Source organism: Anopheles stephensi, chromosome 2 (genome assembly GCF_013141755.1).
Source record: "Anopheles stephensi strain Indian chromosome 2, UCI_ANSTEP_V1.0, whole genome shotgun sequence".
In the NCBI taxonomy this organism is placed as follows: domain Eukaryota; kingdom Metazoa; phylum Arthropoda; class Insecta; order Diptera; family Culicidae; genus Anopheles; species Anopheles stephensi.
This window is the reverse complement of record NC_050202.1, coordinates 76,375,886-76,396,004: the sequence shown is the minus strand read 5'-3', so window position 1 is coordinate 76,396,004 and position 20,119 is coordinate 76,375,886. Positions and strand designations below refer to the sequence as shown.

The 20,119-nt window shown below is 46.9% G+C and overlaps 5 protein-coding genes across 5 annotated transcripts; 2 read left to right on the top strand and 3 right to left on the bottom strand.

Moving 5' to 3' along the window:
- Positions 1–4,452: 4,452 nt before the first annotated feature.
- Positions 4,453–5,668, bottom strand: LOC118507717 (putative peptidyl-tRNA hydrolase PTRHD1). Its single transcript, XM_036046614.1, has 2 exons — positions 5,363–5,668; positions 4,453–4,807 (listed from the first exon to the last, which is right to left on the bottom strand). Exons 1-2 carry the CDS (start codon positions 5,546–5,548, stop codon positions 4,637–4,639), a joined length of 357 nt encoding a protein of 118 aa, XP_035902507.1. The 5' UTR covers positions 5,549–5,668; the 3' UTR covers positions 4,453–4,636.
- Positions 5,669–5,894: 226 nt separating this feature from the next.
- LOC118507711 (mortality factor 4-like protein 1) lies at positions 5,895–7,574 on the bottom strand. The gene is made up of 3 exons (XM_036046606.1): positions 7,351–7,574; positions 7,169–7,286; positions 5,895–7,101 (listed from the first exon to the last, which is right to left on the bottom strand). Exons 1-3 carry the CDS (start codon positions 7,376–7,378, stop codon positions 5,979–5,981), a joined length of 1,269 nt encoding a protein of 422 aa, XP_035902499.1. The 5' UTR covers positions 7,379–7,574; the 3' UTR covers positions 5,895–5,978.
- Positions 7,575–7,743: 169 nt separating this feature from the next.
- On the top strand, positions 7,744–12,870 carry LOC118507705 (centrosome-associated zinc finger protein CP190). Its single transcript, XM_036046596.1, has 3 exons — positions 7,744–7,916; positions 8,422–10,810; positions 10,886–12,870. Exons 2-3 carry the CDS (start codon positions 8,479–8,481, stop codon positions 12,259–12,261), a joined length of 3,708 nt encoding a protein of 1,235 aa, XP_035902489.1. The 5' UTR covers positions 7,744–7,916; positions 8,422–8,478; the 3' UTR covers positions 12,262–12,870.
- A 496-nt stretch (positions 12,871–13,366) lies between these two features.
- Positions 13,367–15,172, top strand: LOC118507712 (aurora kinase C-like). The gene is made up of 2 exons (XM_036046607.1): positions 13,367–14,216; positions 14,281–15,172. The coding sequence occupies exons 1-2, from the start codon at positions 13,668–13,670 to the stop codon at positions 14,953–14,955; spliced, it is 1,224 nt and encodes a 407-aa protein (XP_035902500.1). The 5' UTR covers positions 13,367–13,667; the 3' UTR covers positions 14,956–15,172.
- Positions 15,148–16,763, bottom strand: LOC118507715 (trihelix transcription factor GT-3a-like). Its single transcript, XM_036046613.1, has 2 exons — positions 15,784–16,763; positions 15,148–15,703 (listed from the first exon to the last, which is right to left on the bottom strand). The coding sequence occupies exons 1-2, from the start codon at positions 16,154–16,156 to the stop codon at positions 15,258–15,260; spliced, it is 819 nt and encodes a 272-aa protein (XP_035902506.1). The 5' UTR covers positions 16,157–16,763; the 3' UTR covers positions 15,148–15,257.
- Between the last annotated feature and the right edge of the window lie 3,356 nt (positions 16,764–20,119).

Genomic DNA, 20,119 nt, shown 5'->3' with positions numbered 1-20,119 from the left:
AAAGGCAGCTTAAGTACGTTCTATTTCATGCCGTCCTCTAGGCCACCACTCCCGATCTCCCGTACCCCCTCAGCTCATTTCCATCCCTTTTAATTACACTACCTACGAGGCTCGCAGAGGTTCAGCTTGAGCCAGAAGGTCATGCATTGCAAATGGGTCATATGGTCTCCACTTCTGGCTGAAGATTCTAACCGGAATGGGGGTTGGGGGGGAGGCAATACACATATGTATTGAGGTGCCATAAATCGTCCAACCTCGCGGTGTAAATCTGCCAAAACGGACAAGCTATGGAAATTGATTGCGAGCGTTAAATAGCGATCAATCGCCTTTTAGTGCATCGCGGGCTTAAAGAATCAGCTTCGGCGAGCAGAAATACTCGCCCCATATGTAGCGGGTCCTTATGAAACCTAAATTGGTACTAATCAAGCTGCTCTTTCCACAGTGCTGGTACCCCCCCCCCCCCCCCCCCCCTAAAGGACGGTTTTCTTGATGTTCGATCACCTTTCGGTGTTATGATTGGCCGCTGTTCGGGGTGCTGTTAATTACACCAATTGATCAATTATTCAGCTTTCAGCCGGTGGCAGACATTAGCACCTGTGCAGCGCTTCAAATGGCAGGTTGTCGATACGTTATCTAATGAAGTTCGTATCTAATGACTAAATGCGATCACATTGGTGTGGTGGGAATTCGGTCGATGACTTAACATTAGAACCAACACTATTCGAACTGAAGTTTATCTACAAAACAAATGCACTAGGTTGCAGGGTTCTTAAAAAAAAATCGTCACAATTATCCTTGATCCTAATACCTCGTCCGGCTTCTGACCAAGAACAATGTACAATAGCTATGGACGTTGTGTGCTCTGCTAAAAATACCAAACTTCTTCTGAAATTTCTATACATCAGTACACAGTCTCGATTGCCCTTGTGCATTCTTCTATCCTATATCGCTTGTAAGAACGGGTATACGATCCTTCATCTTTATATCCTGAGCTTCGCTTGAAATAGATTTGCAACCAACACCGGAACGATCTTTCATCATTTTTGCACACCATGAATGAATCACGGAGATGGATGCATCGCATGTGCGTGACTGTGCTGCAGTGTAGGACCGCGCCGTGATTCTACATTAAATCTATTCTTACCCTGGTATGTTCACACGTGAAGCTTTTTCGCGTTTGCTGCACACGATCTAATTGTTTAACAGCCTGTGCGCTCGTTTAGGTGTTGTCTGCGGACAGGTTGAATTAAAAACAGCTGTAGAGGACGGGGGACTTATTCAAGCTATCGCTTTTTAAAACATAAGATCCTTCATCACCGATCAACAACCAGTTAGATATCGAACGAAGGATATCTCTTATCCCAGTCGCGCATCGTTCCAATGGCCTATGCGTAATCCCCAAAGCTGGTGAATCACTGCACAGAAATTTAAATGCAAACTACCTTTTCGAGCCAATATACAACACGGGTGCCCTATAAGGAAAAAGAGGCCTGTGGTCGTTGTGGCAGCCGCGCTCGGTACTCGATCCAGTATAGTTCGGCTGTTCGGTGCCAATTCGGTGCCCAAAGGGTAGGTAGCTCACCAGGGTAGGTTTGCCCACCATCCATAATTTCATCATATCCCCTCAAAACACATCCCATCGTGTGTACCCAGCTTGACGGATTCACGCTCTCTCTCTCTCTCTGTCGCGTTGATATCTTCGCCAAACTGGAGCCACCTCAGGGCCGCAAGCGATGTCCACTGTTCCCCATGGAGGAGGCAACGGCACATGTGGAAAAGTGCGAATGTTTGTCCAGGAGGACAAGAGGCAGTTGGGGGTAGAACCCAGACGCAAGGACGACCGCATGTGCGCGCATTGTCGATGTCCATAAAGAACGAGTTTTTCGAAGATCAAACTGGTGGTTATTAATTTTCGCTCCACTCGAGCGCCACCACCGCTTTCCTGCCCATTCCAGTGCCCTTTACGTTGACAATCCGTGTGCTCTGTTTGGTCGCACCAGAAACATCACCCCTTACCTACTACCGGCCACTTTCCACGCTTATGGAAGATGGTTTTCAAACCAAGGTCCCTTCAATTATTGCACCGATCGTACACCACCCCGGGTCCATGTTCCAGCTGCTGTTGGTGGCGCAGTCCTCCAAAAGGCCGTAACTTGGCCGATTATGTCAGCCGGGGCGTACTAGCAAGGACCTTTTTTGTGCACGTGAAGCTTTTGATGAGAAATAAATCTAATTACTGTCCGATGTAAGTGAATTAGTTTCCTATGTCGAAGTGGCAGTTGGTACGATGCTTTTACGAAAAAAGGACTTGAACTAGAAGCCAAGAAGTGCCCTCACTATGTGGGATGTGTGAAAGCTTTATTTTACACTAACCAATTCTGTTGATCTTGTGTGTTGATCGTATAATAGGCTGGAAGCATAATTTAGCCATAGACACTTGGGACTAATTCTTCTAATTCGGCTCTACATCCTCGAGAGGTTTTGCCTGTCATTTGAGACTTTTGATTGACGTTTTGATCTCCGACACCGACGAAATAGTAGCCGAACTGATCGAAAACGGTGGTGCAGCACTCGAGCAGGAAATTCATCAAATTATTACTGAGGTATGGGATAGCGAATCGATGCCTTGTGATTGGAATCTTGGTATCATCTATCCCATATACAAGAAGGGAGATAGGCTAGAGTGCAGCAATTATAGGGGTATTATGGTGTTGAATACCGCCTACAAGATCTTCTCCCTAATTTTACAAGGGTCGACTTGTCCCGTTCGTCGAAGAGATAGTCGGAAACGATCAGAGAGGATTCCGTAACGGAAAATCAACCGCTGACCAGATCTTCACGATGCGGCAAATCTTGGAGAAGATGGCGGAGCAGCAGCCTCCTACTCCTACCATCTCTTCATTGGCTTTTAAAGCCGCATATGACAGCACAGCCAGGGTAAAACTGTATGACGCAATGAGCTTTTTCGGAATCCCTACCAAGCTTACCATGCTTGTAAGAATGACAATGGCCAACATCACATGCCAGGTGAAGGTGGATGGCACAGAGGCGAACACCAAAATGATGGTGGCACCACTAGCGGCCCTGCTAACAAACACTGATGATGTACAGATAGGTGACCGCACCTTCTAAGTCGTCCAAAACTTCACCTATCTGGGGTCAAAAGTCAGGCCACCGACAACCACATTGATGTTGAGTTACGCGCAAGGGTTCTGGCTGCCAACCGGTCATACTACAGCCTGAGGAAACTTCTCCACTCTAAATACCTGTCGCGACGGACGAAGCTGGGACTGTACAGAACATTGTATAGTCCCAGTTCTCACAAACGCCTCTGAGACATGGACTCTGTCCAAAACTGACGAAGTCCTCTTAGCCGCGCGTTCGAGAGGAAGATGCTCAGAAGGATTTTCGGCCCCGTGTGTGTGTGGAAGGACAATGGAGGAGCCGCTACAATGACGAGCTCTACGAGCTGTACGATGATCTCACTATCGTACAGCGCATTAGACTCGCCAGGCTCCGGTGGGCTGGTCACGTCATGAGAATGACACCGGACGACCCAGCCCGTAAAGTCCTTTAAGGCCGTCCACAAAAACAGAGGAGGCGTGGTAGGCCCTAATTGAGATGGAGTGATGGCGTTGATGCGTCCGCCAGAACGGCCGGGATAACGTATTGGCAGCGCCTGATAAGTAAGTAAGTAAGGTCTCCGACATCTGGATATTCAGTCTTTCGTACGGGGAGACGGTCCATATGGGAAACTAAATTTACCACCAACACAATCTCTGCATTGGAGAAAATGTGATCAAAATCTGCAGAAAAAACCCACTGCAAAAATACAAACATGGAATTTCATTTAGATTTTTGCTTTTGTTCTTGCAATCCCAAACGGCAATGTCCAATTTTAATGTATTTTGATTCGGTAGCGATGGCAGGATCATCGTGTACCACAAACTCAACAAATCGTCGTAAAAATACCGAACTCCCTACGCATCACGCATCAGCGGTAAACAACCACCTCACGCACGCACGGCTGGTCTGTCCGTTCGTTAGCCAATCCGGTTTCGGTTTCCCATTCATCGTGCCGGGAAAACGTAAATAAAATGTTGCACCGTTGTTGTTTCAGCAACTGTTTGTGCCATTTTGCAGCAACTCGGACAAGAATCCGCCGAAGATTGCTCGTGTACGTAGATCAAACTTTCAAACCCACCACCCACAGGACGGAGTTAGTTTCCATAAATAAAACTGTTTCTACTCCCCGGTGCACAAAAGCGAATCCGACCGGGGTGTGAAAATGGGTCGAGCTGCTTGGAAAATTTGGAAAAAAAAAACTTTGGCTATGGTACTGTTCAGCAAATGGGGCAACGGTGGGACAGCACGCTTATGTTTTGTGTAATAAATTTGTCCCCCGCATGATGTCATCATGTATTGCAGTGAAATGGTGAAACGATAAACCGATCCGATTTTGATCCTCTTGTTCGATCATGTGGCTCCGCGTTTGCTTTCATGCGTGGTTCAAGGAGAGCAGTGTGCGGAGCACTGCCAAGGACTCGTCAACGTTCGGTGTCAGAAATAGTTAATGGGGAAGTTTTAACGTCTATATCACACATAATTGTAACAAACCCGCTCCCCTAGCCGTCCCTTAGCTAAGCAGTTTGAATTTCTTCATGTACTTCTGCACCTCCTCCTTGGGGTACGGCTTCAGTGCGATGCAGGTTGGTAAATTTTCGGGCTGCTCTATCCACACCTTATGCTTAACGTCGTGCTGTTGCAACGTTTCTCCCAGGCCAACCAGTTTGGCCGCGTCAGGTGCCTAAAATGGAAGAGCAAGAAATGAGGGACGATGAAAAAAAAAACGCGAACGGTGGCCACTGAAATATCAGAACATTTTTTAAAATTCTTTCCCTACAATAAACTGTGTGCGGTATTTGCTCCATTGCTTCGATTCGGTGCACACACTGGCCCTAATACGCTGGCATCGGACTGCCCGTTCGTACCGTCGTGATTCCCAAAATAACCCCTTCACGTCGGAGTACTTGTGTGTGTGTTTGCTACCGTGGCCCCGTGTATGTTCTTTTCATCGCTTCGCTAGGGCCAGTTTCTGTGGCATATTTTGTGTAGGTGTTAGAAATTCTCTACAAAATCCTAAAATAGCTTGCACACGCTCAAATATTCTGTACGCTATGCCAAACGGACGATGTTTGTGCTTCAGTACGGTAATGCCCATCTTGCTTTCGCTAAATGTCGTGCCCACGACTGAAACTCAAAGGTGCAGATGGATAAATATCGCAAAGACATTTCAGCAAATTATACTCCTGCTTCGGCAGTTCTGTTTATGCTACAATAGACGCACGGGTTCAATACATACCTCGAGCACCACTTTATGCATATTATCTAGGTCTTTAAAATATTCCACGGTGTCCGGATCGGCCGCATACAAATGGCCGACAGCAGCCACGGCATGGCAACACTGTGCGATAAGCGCACCTTTGGGCCAGGTTTTGGCAATTTCTCCATTAACTACAATGTATTGAACTAACTTTGCAGCCGACATTGTTAAACAAGTGGTTTACAATCAAACAGTTTGTTGGTGAACGTGCAAAAAGTAGCAATCGCCAGCCGGCTCCTTGTTTGTTTACGTTGCTGGTGAATCGCGTACACGCACAAGGTGTATAGCATTTTGGGAAAGCAAGGTGTGACTGTACTAAAGCACATTTTGACAGTAGCACAAATGGTAAATAAGCTTTTTTCAAACAAGCCGCGCAACGATTTGCAAATCAAAATATGCTGCAACAATTCTGTTACGAAGAATAATAAATTGGGTCACCTCAGTTTTATGTGGTAAATCAACTTATGAATACAATTACTTGCTACGCGAACTTAATAACGCACGATGCACGTGTAGAATGTATTAAAAATACGGTTTATTAGCTTCAATTGATTCACCGTTCTCTGCCTTCCACCTTTGCTCTCTACGAACGCCTTTACAAGGCCTTCCGATGATACTCGGGGCTAGTATTAACGTAGTGTTGCATGTTAAAAAGCGTACTGCTGTTTTTTACCAAATACTTCAAGAAGTCCTGCACGTGACCTAACGAAGTTTGAATTGATTTTTCGTCCAGTGAAGTGAATGCTAGCATCGGTCCCAGCTTCACAAAGAGTCGCAGCAAATGCACGGAGCCGTAAATTTTTGCCATCGGCACACCCGGATGCGTCTGTATCATCTCGGCGTACTGCGGTCGTTCGAATTTGTAGAGCAGCTGGGAACCCAACATAACGTTGAAATATTCAACTATCCCGTTGCCGATGTCGGTCACGGCTGTTTCCTTCGTGGCCGTCGTTACTTTGCTCTGCTTCTTGTACTGTACGTAGTTGTCCACTATATCCTGCACCGGTACCTTGGCAGGAAGCTCTAGCAGCTTGTTCTGGCGCGATATCGCATCCCAATCGTCCACCAACCATACCTTTAGCTCGTCGGGTATTTTAATTTTCACCTCTACCTTTGAAATGAACTGATCCTCTGATTCGACGTTGGACGAATTTGTGTCGGTTCGTCCGCGTTTCTTCGCTTTAGAGCCACTGGTTTGCTCGCTAGATGAATCGTCTTTCGCCTTTTCACTCGATTCTTTGCCCTCTGTCGTCTTGCCTTCCTTTCCATTCGTGGCGGATGTAGTTGTTGCCGCGGCAGTGGCGGCAGTTAACGAGGAAGAGGTGGACGATGTGGTGGAGCTGGGCGACGAAGCAACGCTTGCACTTGTAGCGGTGGATTTGAGAGAGGATCTGTTTCGTCCTGTAGAAGACGAGTTTCCTGAGGAGCTACTGCTTGAAGTAGTGGAAGTGGGCGCTGTAGTAGTTGTAGAAGGCGTGCTAACGGATTGGGCGGTAGTGTCTTTCTCTTTCGTCACTTCCTTCGAGGGCGTTGAAGCTCGTGAATCGTTGTCTTTGCTCTGGCTGTTATTTCCACTCTGCGTATCGGACTTTTTCGCCTTTGTGCTACTTTTCTTGTTCTTCACAAGGGGCGAATGTAACCGGTGGACTTCCTGTTGCCGCTGGCGATTAGCTTCGTTGTATTTCAGAACACGGCTTTCTGGAACCCATTCGTCCCAGCTGTGTAATGGAGGTGTATTAATAACGATATACGCAGTACAGGTTCACCTCTACGTTCGATACGTACTTTTTGTTCCAACCAGCATAGTGCACCAGGTATTTTACCTGCTTTTCTTTCATCATAGCGCATCGCAGCAGTTTGGCTTCGTACAACAGCGGACCGTGAAAGCAAAGCACCTTTTCCCCTGCAATTAAAGACCGGTAGGGAAACTGTGTTCACCAACGCATACTGCCAGGCCAGTTGCTTACCTTCGGTGAATTTAAACTTTGGGGGCATCTTCCCGTCGTCGTTGCCGTTTTTCTTATCCAGTTGGGAAGATTTTGGGAAATTGTTTACACCCGAGAAGTAAAGAAACAACGCTACTTTGCTTTGGCGAAAGCTTTCAGGCTGTCATCATCAGATCTAAATCGTTTTTCGGGGCACTGTTTCTCTTCAAGCTGGCTTCGGTGTGCTCTACATGTGCAGAAAACATATGAAGTCGGCGTGTTGTCACAGCATGTGAATCGAGATTGAAGTACCAAACGCAGGCTTATATACCGAAAGTCTTGCCTTCGAATCGATTTCATTTTCGAACACTTGAAATGCTCTCTTCGAAAATGCCGCTCGGAACGGGCAGCGTATTGAAAAAGCTCGCACGCTCGTGAAAGCTTTCATCCCGTAAGCAGCGTCAGGCCGCCATATTGGTTTGCAGCAAATTTCGTTCGTTTTTAAGTCAACTTTTGTGCGAGTTCTCGAAACAAAGCACAGTTTTGATTTGGTGAAGTGCTGGCAGAGCTGAAAAAAGCAGTTAAAAAGGACGCGCAGTGAGCACAGTGTGCGTATCAATTAACGTATTTTACGGAGGTGTAGTGATTGTTTTTAAAATAGCGAATTCAAAATGCGACCCTTTCCAATCGGCGTCAGCACACATTCGTGTGGTGCACCATAGGGCACACTAGGCAGGTGGTGAAATTCTTTCTCGAACACCCTGCGGTCGCTTGATTCAAACCAGTTTTACAACCGATTCCACCTGATGGTTAATCAGCGGGAGTTTAAAACAACCATCGATCTGCTTTTTTCAACTCCTCTCGCGTTTTGTTAGCATGATTAGTTGGTGATAATGGCCAAAAATGCACAATCTGATGCGGTGACAGTACGGCAAAGAAAGTTTGTTGATGTGTGAGATGATGCGCTGGAAGGGGAAAGCGCCAAACGTAAACAAACTGTCTATGTGGTGCCGAGCCCTTTAAACTACACATACCCCTATCGGCAACATCCAATTTCGGCAACGGGTGAACGATGGCACAGTAATTGAGGTGGTGTTTTTTTTTTGCTTTTAGGCATGTGACTGATGTAATTAAAGTATCCGGCACCGCCTATACACACACACAGTACAAATGAGCAAGATGACGCGTTACGCGGAAGCCAAGTCGGTGAAGGTGGACAACTGGGGTGTGTTTTTCCTGCAGAAGCTGCAAAACTTCTTCAACAAAACCGACCACTGCGATCTGACGCTACAGTTCAACGACAACTCGCAGCTGAAGGTGCACCGGCTAGTGCTGTCCGCCTGTACGGACTACTTTAACCATCTGGAAAACGTGTGCGAGATGTACGACGACGTACTGATCATGCCGATGGATCTGCAGGCCGACGTGATCGTGCCGATTGTGAACTTTATGTACACCGGCACGCTCGAGTTCCAGTACAATATGTACGACCGGCTGCTGAAAACGGCCACCGACATGAACATGACCGTGCTGCTGAAGCTGCTCGAGGCCCATCGGCAAACGTCGTCGCGAATTGTGAAGCAACCGGTGCTGTTGAACAAGCAAGCGCCACGTCCTCGCGGTGCTCCAGTGTACCAAGGCGCTGGGCCGCGCGTTATGCCCGCACAGAGAGGTGCGAACGTGGGACCGAGACCGCGCTTACCGGTGGCACGCCAACCGATGCATATGTACGGCCACAAAGGGGCCGGTCACAGCACAGCAAAGGACGTCAAGCCAGGTCCATCGCGGTTCGATGACGGTGAGATGGGCGAAGGTTTCGAGGGATCGTTCGATGGCATTACGTACGAAACCAAGCCACTGCTAACAGCCGACCAGGTGAAAAAGGAAGAAGAGACATCGCCGTTCGAAAAGCTGCGCAAAGGCTACACCAACGCGAACGTGGTGAAGCGATCGTCCAGCGGCTCGCTCACATCTCCGCCGGCCAAGAAGCCGAACCTGGATGAAGTGAAAGAATTCACCGAAGCGGCCCGCATGCGAAGCCAGCTAGCGACGGCGAATGATGATGATTCGCCCGACTACGTGGATGACGATACCCACTTTAACGACGACGATGATGAGGATTATCAGCCACCGGCTTCGGTAAAAGCCGCTTTGGCAAAGTCCGCCAGTCACCACGCGGGAACGGTCAAGCACGGTACCATCAAGCAGGAATCGAAATCACCCGGCTCGGGTGGCAATTCGAGCGCGATGAAACAGATCACAGTGAAGGACGATTCCGGTAGCGTCGATCATGCGAAGATCATATCGGAGGTGCTGAAGAAATACCCCCATCTGGTGAAGAAGAACAAAAACATCAAGCTAAAGATCATGCAGAAACCGTCGCCGAACAATGCGAACGCAACCAACGCCAGCAGCGCCTCGTCCAGTGCAGCAGCGACACCGAAGATGGAAGTTCGTACCGCAACGCCTTTAAAGCAGGACCTCTCGATGGTGCGCCGCGCGACCGCAAACATACGCAGCGAAACAGCGAAACCGTCAGCCGGGTCCACGACGTCCACCGGTAAACCGACCACCGGCACAACCAAAACGATCGACGCGAAAACGATGCACGCGCTGATCGCGAAGGGTGCGGAAAACACTACCGGCCCTTGGTTGTGTTTGCGGTGCGGCATCAACGGACGTCCGATCAGCATTCCGAGCTACAAAGCGTTCTACAACCATTTGATCCACAAGCACAAGGAGCGCATCGATGTGCGCATCTGCGAGCACTGCGGGTTCAAGGCGCAGCAGCGCAATCCGCACCTGATCTACCACTGGTTCACCGAGCACAAGGTGAAGCCCACGATCAAGTTCCCGCGGTGCGACGAGTGCGATCACGTCGCAATGACGGCGGACGATTTGCAGAAGCACGAGGAGGAGGCGCATTCCCGGGGCGACCTGCAGCAGTGCATCTACTGCAACAAGGTGTTTGCGAAGGAGATGGAGCTGTACGATCACATGAAGGAGCAGCACAAGGCGCGTGCTATCGCGGACGGTGTGCTGGAGTTTACGGACGATGAAGACTACCAATCGCAGGAGGAGGAAGTATCGTCCCCACAGGCGGGCAAAACGTACTCCGCCCAAGGGGCTAGCGGAGAAGGTAAGATCAAAATCCTGTCCAACATTACGCTGCCTCCGGCGAAGGGATCGAGCTCGGCGGCGGCTGGTGGTTCGGTGCGTCACATCACGCTCGAACCATCGTCCGAAGCGGAAGCACTGAGCAATGTGGCGTCCGGCATCGCCACCAGTCTGACGCTTGTCGGTGACAATGGGGTCGTGATCGACGACCCCAACTATCAGAATCAGTTCATCGAAGCGGAGCTGGCGAGCGTGCATGGGGAGAATGCGAGCACGGGCACGGAAACAACCATCCCGAAGCTGGTGACTGCCGATGGGACCGAGCTGCAGCTGACTCAATCGCAGAAGGATGAAATAATTTCTCAGCTACAAAACACTGGCGGTGGTAAGTACAGAGAATTACGCTGCATTTCGGGGGTTTGTCTCTAACTAGTTTCGCTTTTTTCCTTGTGCACGGCAGGCAACGACGTGGTGATGGTGTTGAACGAGGACAACTTTTCGGTCGGATCCACGATACAGCTAGACGAAGGGGTGCAGATCGTAGACACGTCCTCGCAAAACATTATGGTAATGTACAGCCAGCCGGAGGGTGGCGAATCGGAACATAACGATAGCCAAAAGTCCGACGCGAAGGTGGCCGCCGCCGATGTGACGACGGCTTCGGAAGACGACAATTCGCAAGCATCCGTCTCGCTGTCCGAGGACAAGGCAGCATCGTCGATCGCGGACAAGCAACCGTCGCTTGAGGGTGGCGATGAGAGCCAGGAATCGCGCCGTACGGACGCGTCCGACAAGCCGGAAGCCGAAGACGAAGGCAACACCACCATGGACGATGACGTGGACATGTCCGGTGGCGATGTAACGTCGGAAACGAACGAAACGTTGCAGCAAGCTGTCAAGGACGAGCTGATGGATCTGGAGGACGAGTTGCGGGCCCCCGACACGTCGGCCGACGGAACGAAGGAGGACGAGCTGAACGATTCGGAAGATCGGCAGCAATCGGACAAGCTGAAGCTGATTTCCGAGCTGGAAGGCGATTGGTCGGAGGATACGGCGGAAGAACAACCCGGCACACCGGCTGTCGCGGACGTTTCGGAGAAGCCTGCCACGAAAAAGGTGACAGCAACGGCAACGGTTGATAAGAAAGCAACCGCATCAACTCCTGCCGCCAAAACAGCGTCAAAGCCGACCGGCGGAGAGAAAAAGCCCGTAGCGGAAGCGGTGGCGACAGGGAAGAAGAGGCCTCTGGGTGAAGCGCCAGCAGCAGCAGCAGCAGCACCCCCTTCCAAGGAGCGTAAAAAGTCAGGAGGCGAGGAGAAACTTTCCGAGAAGGAAATCGATAAGCTGCTCGATGATTGGAACAACGAGGCAAAGCTGGACGAGCTCACAGAGGAAGCGGATCTCGAGAAGGAAATAGCAAAAGTGACCGGTGTGAAGGCTGCTGAGACCGGCGAGAGTGATAGTAAAAAGCCGAACGAGGTGAAAAAGGACACTGCGGCTGCGGATGCGACGAAACACGACAAACCGGACACAACGGACGCGGACGCAGACAAGCCAACGGCGGAGGAAGAGGAGCAGGAGGAGGATGTGGAGGAAGAGGAAACGGTTACACCTGCGGAAGAAGGAAAGGAAAGCTTCTCGGTGAAAGGGAAGAAAAATGGTACGGCCTCCGCCACTGAGACCAGCCGGAGCAAGCTGGAGGACACCAGTGAACTGGACGAAGAGCAGGAAGAGGACGACGATGATGGTGACGAAGAGGATAAGGACAAAGCGAACGCTAAGTCGAAGGAGGTTAGCTCACTGTTGGGCGAGTGGGATGAGGACGATGATCTGTGAAGGGATCAAAGTTGACCACACATGTAGTAGCTTACAAAGTTTTACATTTACATTACGTAGTCAGTTTTTACACCTGCCCGGGTCCGTAGGAAATGGTCGCCAAGCCAGGGGCGTGAGATTTTGAGGGGATTAATTAATTATATTTTTGATACTTTTTTGTTTGTACGCAAACGATCTTGCTTTTGAGTAAACCCGAGGTAAGGTAGTTATAAAGGTAATAAGCTATGTTTACACGCTACATCCTATATCGAAAGGTTTTGATATGTTTCACTAGTTGGGGAAAATTGTGTATGTAAAAGTCTGAGTCTGATTGAAGCCAGCTAGTATTTTATATGATTTTCCATTCATTCGTCATTAAGTGCCGTGTGTGTGTGTATTTTAAAACAATTGTAAACAGCATAAGCGAACCATGCCTTCATGCGGCATGCAATTCTAACTACAACAGTCACGGAACTGGCCGGTGTTCGAGTAATAGATTTACTGCGTTCTAATTGCTTAGATATGAAAATGGATAGTGGGAAACAACGTTTAAGTTATAAGCTACATTGTAATCTTATGTCCTTAGGTGCAAAAGCTGCAATAAATACAACTATTTGAAGTATAACGTGAGGATGGATGTGAGATCAGACCCGAATCTGAACCTGTGAGGGCCGCAAACACTTTCAGTAGGTGCTTTTCGGGGCTTTCTATTCGAAAGTTCCCGGAGGTTTTCCATTTCTTCGATAGAGGTACACGCAACGCATACAACAAACTTGTAGATTTTTGTTTTCTAAATTAGTTCTGATCATTAATCGTTCCCGGATGTTGAGTACTATTGCCGATATTGTGAAAACTCCCCGTACAAATGCAGTAAACTTGTGAAAACAATGGGAGAAAAAGAAGGCGACCAACATTCCATGATTGGCTTCGCTTCCCTCGTACGACGTGGAACGGAGAGCGAATGAACCTTACATAAGAGCGAAGCTTTGCTTTAAACGGTTGCTCGAAAGCTTTCTCGTTCGAAACACCTTCGAACGGTCTAAAACACACCGATCGGGTTTTCCCACAAGGTGTGTACACCGATGAATGCCCTGCTCTAAGTACCTTGATTGCACGTTTAGATCATATTCGAAAAATCTCATTTCGCTCGGGCCGGGCGAATCGTAGCTGTCAGAACGGGGAGCCGTTAAAAATTAAAGTTCCCACAGAGTTTCAAAGAACAAACAGTTTTGCACTTTCTTCTTCACACCTTTCTTCCTATAAAAGCAAAAGGAAACGCGCCGGCGAACATTCCAGCGGTGTAGCTTTTAACTTTTGTAGTGTACATTTAAACGGGTAGCAGGTTGGGAAGTGATTGCGTTCTGCTTCTGCTCGATCGAACGCTGCCCCTGGCCGTATTTGTTTTGCCGAACTGTTTGCGCACAAACATGGCGTGTAACAAAGAAAATCGTAAACTGTTCACTGCACCAGCACCGGTAACCACAGGCACCATAATCCCGTCCCATTCGGGTGCGATGTTGGCAAGGAAAGGCGCCACTGGCTCTGCACCGGCTGCAAACCACGCGCTCAAAACCAACGCAGCAAAGGTGGCCGGGAAGGGGGTGGAAGGGCAGTCGCACGGAGGAGTGTTTAAAGCCCCACAGTTACCACCACCTGTCGGACGAACAGCGGCGCCCAGCAGCAGTAGTAAACCGGGCGCTGAAAAACCACCTCCAAAGACTGATGATGGGTGCCAGCCGGAACCGATGGATACGACGCCGTCCAGTGATAAGCCGGCGAACGGTGGAGAGCGGTCGAGCGGCACGAATGCGGACCCTAATCAACAGGCGGCACCGAAACCGGCCAAAAAAGTGTGGACGCTCAGCAACTTCGATATCGGTCGACCGTTGGGCCGTGGCAAGTTCGGTAATGTGTATCTGGCACGGGAAAAGGAAACAAAGTTTGTCATCGCGCTGAAGGTTTTGTTTAAGAAGCAGGTGAGTGGTGTATGCGAATGATTTGCGTTCTTTGACGCTAACATCGTCGTTCCCTCCCGTTTAGGTGCACGCCCAAGGCATTGAGCATCAGGTGCGAAGAGAGATCGAAATTCAGTCCCATTTGCGCCATCCGAACATACTGCGCATGTACGGCTACTTTCACGACGAGTCGCGGATTTATCTCATCCTAGAGTACGCACCGGGCGGCACGCTGTTCAAGGAGCAGCAGCAACAGCCGGGAAAACGGTTCCCCGAGAAACGGTGCGCCATCTACGTGTACTCGCTCGTATCGGCGCTGATCTATCTGCACGAGCGCAACGTCATCCACCGTGACATTAAGCCGGAAAACTTGCTCCTTGGGCATGGTGGGGAGCTGAAGATAGCTGACTTCGGATGGTCCGTACACGAACCGACATCCTCCCGAACCACGCTGTGCGGTACGCTCGATTATCTGTCTCCGGAGATGGTACAGGGCCAACCGCACACCAAAACCGTTGATCTGTGGAGTTTGGGCGTGCTGGCGTACGAGCTGCTGTGCGGAAAGGCTCCCTTCCTGGCCAACACTTACGAGGAAACGTACCGTAAAATTATGAAAGTGCAGTACACCGTACCGCCGGATGTGACGAAGGCGGCCGCTCACCTAATTTCGCGGTTGCTCGTCAAGGATCCGGCCAGCCGTATGCCGTTAGAGAATGTGGCCATCCACCCTTGGATTCAGCTGCACGTGGACAAAAAGTAAGCGAAGTGCCATTTACGTTAGCGATGCGCGGTCGTTTGTCGTCAACTGAGTATTTTTAGTATGTTTCTACTTTAGTCTTTTTTGTTAGAAGTAATGTTAATTTTCGAAGAACAGTACTGTGCAGCAGTGAGTGAGAAAACGGATGGGTGTACAGAACGGTTGCATATCTTAAATTCGTATAAAATAGGCAGGTTTTATGATAATTTTACACCATCGATATTCCTGTTTCTTTTATTTGGTTTTGCCAGCCATCCGTTGGCGTCGGTCCTGTACGGTCGGTTGAGTCGTGACGGATCCTTCTGTTAATGCTTTGAATACGATTGCGATCCAGCTCCATTCCCAGACAAGAACATGTTTAAGAACGATTGAAATTTTCGATTGCTCTCGTCCAGTATCTGTCGACTCATGTTTAAAAACTTTCGGTCCGACTCTTCCTGAGCTTTGCTGTACAATCCGAACTGATAATCGATCAGCTTTTTCTGATTTCGATAGGCTTCTTCTTCGTTCGCCAGTTTGTACGGTGGCAAACCCGATTTTGGCGTTTCGTCTCTGCGATATGATGGTGGTCGTTTTCTATAGCGCCTAGACCGCCTGGGACTGCTACTCACAGCGGGCTGTGATTTTGATTCTGGTTCAGTTTCTTTGTCGATTTCCTCGATGTTTGCCATATCGTCCTCACAATCGTCCTGAATCGATTGTTCTGCCTCGGCCAGCTCTTCCTCTATGTCCACGCCAGCTTTCGGTTCAACTGGAAAAGAAGAATTATGATAGTTGAGCGATGAAGAAATGCCAACACAATTTAATGCGTAACCCCTGAGCAGCACATACCTCTGGAGATGCTCAATGAGTACAGTTTCGACTCGGTAACGGCTGGCGGTGATGATGATGGTGCTGTTGGTGGTGGAGGTTTTCCTTTCATCAGCATATCGATCTCGTCGTAGAACTGGAATGGATTACTCTCCGCCAGATCGGGATCCTTCTGTTGGTCCGTGTATCGCTTCTTCAGATTCTTCCATCGGTTCTCTATCTGTTTGGGGTCCTTAGTGTTGTAGCCGCGGTGTATCATTTCCTCACATACCAACCGAAACGCTTTGTCTTTCCGAAACGGCCTCCCGTTCATGGCTTTCAGACTTTCCTGCTCAAGCATTACGTTCAACATTTCCAGTGTTTCGTCGTACGACCACATATTGCGCTTCGTCATCTTGGTTGGCGTTGTAGCTGGTCGCTTGCCGAATCATAAGCTTGAATTGGTCAACGTTGGTCAGCGAAACGTGCGTATCGATTGAAAGGATCGAATCGCGCCAGAGTTAAATGAAAATTATCAGTGTTCAAACCAAAATAAACAATCGAAAAGCTGCACTTTTTCTTCTTCTTCTTCTTCTCTTTGTGAGGATATATCACGGTTCGGTGAGGAAGTCCAGCTTCCTGGGCCCTTCCGCACTACTCCGCGATTGTGATACACGATCCTCAATGAGTATGGACCGGCAACTAAAGGCCATATGTCCTTTTTTCTGATTATAATTGTACTGTTGTATCTTTTGTCGTTCTTGTGGTCACTTTCTGTTGGTATTCTGTATAGATGTTTGTTGACACCTTGATGGTCGGTCTATTTTGTTTATATTGTGGTGTTGGGTACTTGTACTGTTTGAGAAAGCTGTTGATTGATGAAAAATCCAGTGTTTTGAGCTGGATAATGACCTGAATAGGTCAGCCTTATCCCGGGCTGGCTCGGCATTGAGGGTTGATTGTGAATCTCTACAAGTATCCTATCCTTTCCTTGCCTAGGACAAGGTTCGAATTAACCGTTACGCTTTTGTTTGTTTGAGGTAGTTACCCTTAGTTTTTTTCACATGCGTCTATTTGAATTTGTTGTTGTAGTTTCAATTTCCTAACTTTCCTGACCCTCTTAGAACGTTATTTTATTCTCTTTAATAAATTTGGTTACTTCTTTTATGATGTTTGCATTCTTTGCTTTCCAGGCTTTGATGAAGTCTTCCTCATTTATGTTGCTGGAATTATTCCTTTCTATTGCATATCTTTGGCAGTAAAAGGTTCTATGGTTAGCTGTATCCGGTTCATCGCAGATTTCACACGTCCCATTTTCAATCAGCTTCATTTTATGAAGCCAGTAGTTCCCGTAATCGTGTCCAGCTACTAGTCGGTTTATTTTTTTAATGTCTTTTGCTGGGAGGTTTAGTTTGTGGTGCCACATATTCTTTTCTATGCAATGTTGGTATCTAGCGAACTTTTTGCCTTTGTTTAAGCATAGATTTGTGTACCATAGGTCGGCTTCTATTATGGCTTTGTTTTTAAAAGTCATTATGGCATCCTTCATTCTTAGTTTATTTTGTATCACAGATTGGGATTTAAGGCCTTCCTTTGCCAGCTTGTCTGCCTCTTCATTGCCATGTATGCCGACATGGCTTGGCACCCATTGTATTTTGGCTTTGGTTATTTGGCAATTATGAATAATTCTACTAACTAATTCATCAATAAATAATTCGTCTTTGGTAGAGTTTAAAATAGTGCATGCTGCCATACTGTCGGTATATATACTAATGTTAACCCACCCTTCGCTTACTGATAAAGTGAGTGCCTTGTCAATTGCATATAATTCAGTGGTACATATCGACGTTGGGGAGTTGAGTCTGTACATCATTTTACGCACTTCTTGAGGGTTTACTATTATGTAGATTCCTATTCCACATTCGTTCTCTTTTTTACTCCCATCCGTAAAGATCTTAATGCCCTGTTGCCTGTTTATATTGTCCATGCTCCTTTGGTATAGAACTGCCTTATTGTGTTGGGTTTTGCCTGCATCTATTCCAGCGATTGATGTGCTTATTGTTACATCCTTCCAATCTTCTTTTGCGTGGTTGTATTCGTATTTCAATATGTTATTGAAAATCGTTTTGTCTGCTAGATAGGTTTTCTCTTGGGCTGTAATTTTTTGTGATGTGTTGGGTTGTATCTGAACATGTGTATTGAACAGGGAGTGGGCTATTGCTTTACATAGTTGTTTTTGAATGAGGAATGCGGATCTGACGTGGAAAGGCCATTCAGCCGCTATCGCATGAAGGGTATTGAGAGGGGTGGTTTTTGAGCATCCTGTTATTTTTCTTAGCGATTGGTTTAGTGTCGTATTCATCGATTTGATCTCCTTTTTATTGCCATTATAGCTCAGTGATATGCCATACTCTAGACTTCCCCTAATTAGGGCTTGGTGAAGTTGTTTGGCCTTCTCAGGATTGATGTTGAAGGTTCTATTGCATACTATTTTTAATAAGTTTAATTTCTTATCTGCTTTGGCGATCTGGCTTTTTATATGGTCGTGGAATTTTAAGCCCCTATCGATAACAATTCCTAAGAACTGGTGTGAGTTGACTTGGTCAATAGGTGCCCCATTTAGTGTGATTCGCATTCTGCTATTATTTTTGTCAAATGTCATTACTTTTGTTTTGTCAATATTGATTTTAAGTTTCAGCGAGGTTAGTATCATCGCTAACTGATCAAAAGCTCTTTGCAGTTTTTGGTTCGTTGCTGACGCTGTTATTCCACTTTCTACTATCGCGAAATCGTCCGCATATTGGATTACTCTCATTTTATCCTCGTTTAATGTGTGACATTCACTGGTGTAAATGTTAAAGAGTATTGGTGATAGAACATCACCTTGAGGTAATCCCTTTGAAATCCTTCTCTTTATGGTAGTACCTTCTGTTGCTACTTCAATCCATCTGTTTGTTAGGAAGCCTACGATCCATCTGATATCCTCTGTGGATATCATATTGTTGGAGAGGCAGTTTTTTAGTATTTGTATGTCAACACTGTTGTATGCATTTTTTATATCCACAAATAGTGCTGCAGTGTGTTTGTTTTTTCTGCTATCATACATCAGTTTGTTCACCAAGCAGTCTACCGCTGATGTAGTGGCACGGTTTTTTCTAAAGCCAAAGGAAAATTCGGGCAATAGTCGATACTTTTCTACATCGCTATAAATATTTTCCAGTATTGCTGTGTTTGTTACCTTAGTAATCGTTGGTAACATGGCTATAGGTCTATAACTAGTAGCTTCGTTTGGGTCCTTCCCTGGTTTTTCTATAGCAACTATTCTTATCGTTTTTAACTTTTTCTCTACTCTGCCCGACTTATACATGTTATTGACATCATCAATAATGGCTTGTGTATTTTTTCTGTTTAGTTTTTTAAGCATATTGTATGAGATGTTGTCAATGCCAGGGGAAGTGTTCTTTTTAGAGTAGATAATTCTATCCCATTTCTCAAGGTCTATGATATTTTTGTCACTATAGAAATGATGTACTTTTATTCGGCTTGTACTCTTTGTCGGGCCGAAATTGATGTTTAGAAATTCAGATGCTTTGGTTTTGTCTTTGGTGATGATGTTGTAGTTTTTTGAACTTCCCTTCATGGACCCAACTATTTTCCATAGCTTTGTGGCAGTGGTTTGGGAATCTACTTGATCCAATTTATCTTCCATTTGTTTTGTTTTTGCTTGCTTTTTAGTGAATCTAAACTTGGCCAAGTCTCGTTTGTAGCTTATTGCATTGTCTAGTGTTCTGTTTTGATTGTATAGTGTGCGCGATTCATTTTTCTTTTTCCACGCTTTTTGCACCTCTTCCGTCCACCACGTCTTTGGTATGTATTTTGTCTTAATGCTATTTTTAATAAATATTCTTTGTATATCTTTGGTTAAGCTATTAATGTTGTTTCCTCTCTTGAATGGAAGGTTTGCTATCTGCTCGTCTATTTTCTTTTTTTGATAGACGATTCTTTGGTTGTTTAGGGATTGAATGCCATTATACGATGTTATTATAACCCTGTGTCCACTATTGCCAATATGTAGATCCGTTACCCGTCTCTGTATGCTTGGCGCAACCGACATCGTAGCTATAGTTAAGTCTATGGCTGAGTTCTTTTTTGCTGGGTCAGGGTTTATGAACGTTTGTTCTTTGTTGTGTACTAGCATCATGTTGGCTTCATTTATCTCTTCAACAATAGCTTTGCCTTTTCCATCGCAATAATCGTTTCCCCAATCTGTGTGGTGTGCGTTAAAATCGCCAACGATTATAACTTTGTTATATCTTTGAAGATTGTTCATAATTTGTCCGATTAGTGTCCTGAATCGTGCTATTTGTGTAGTCGGTTT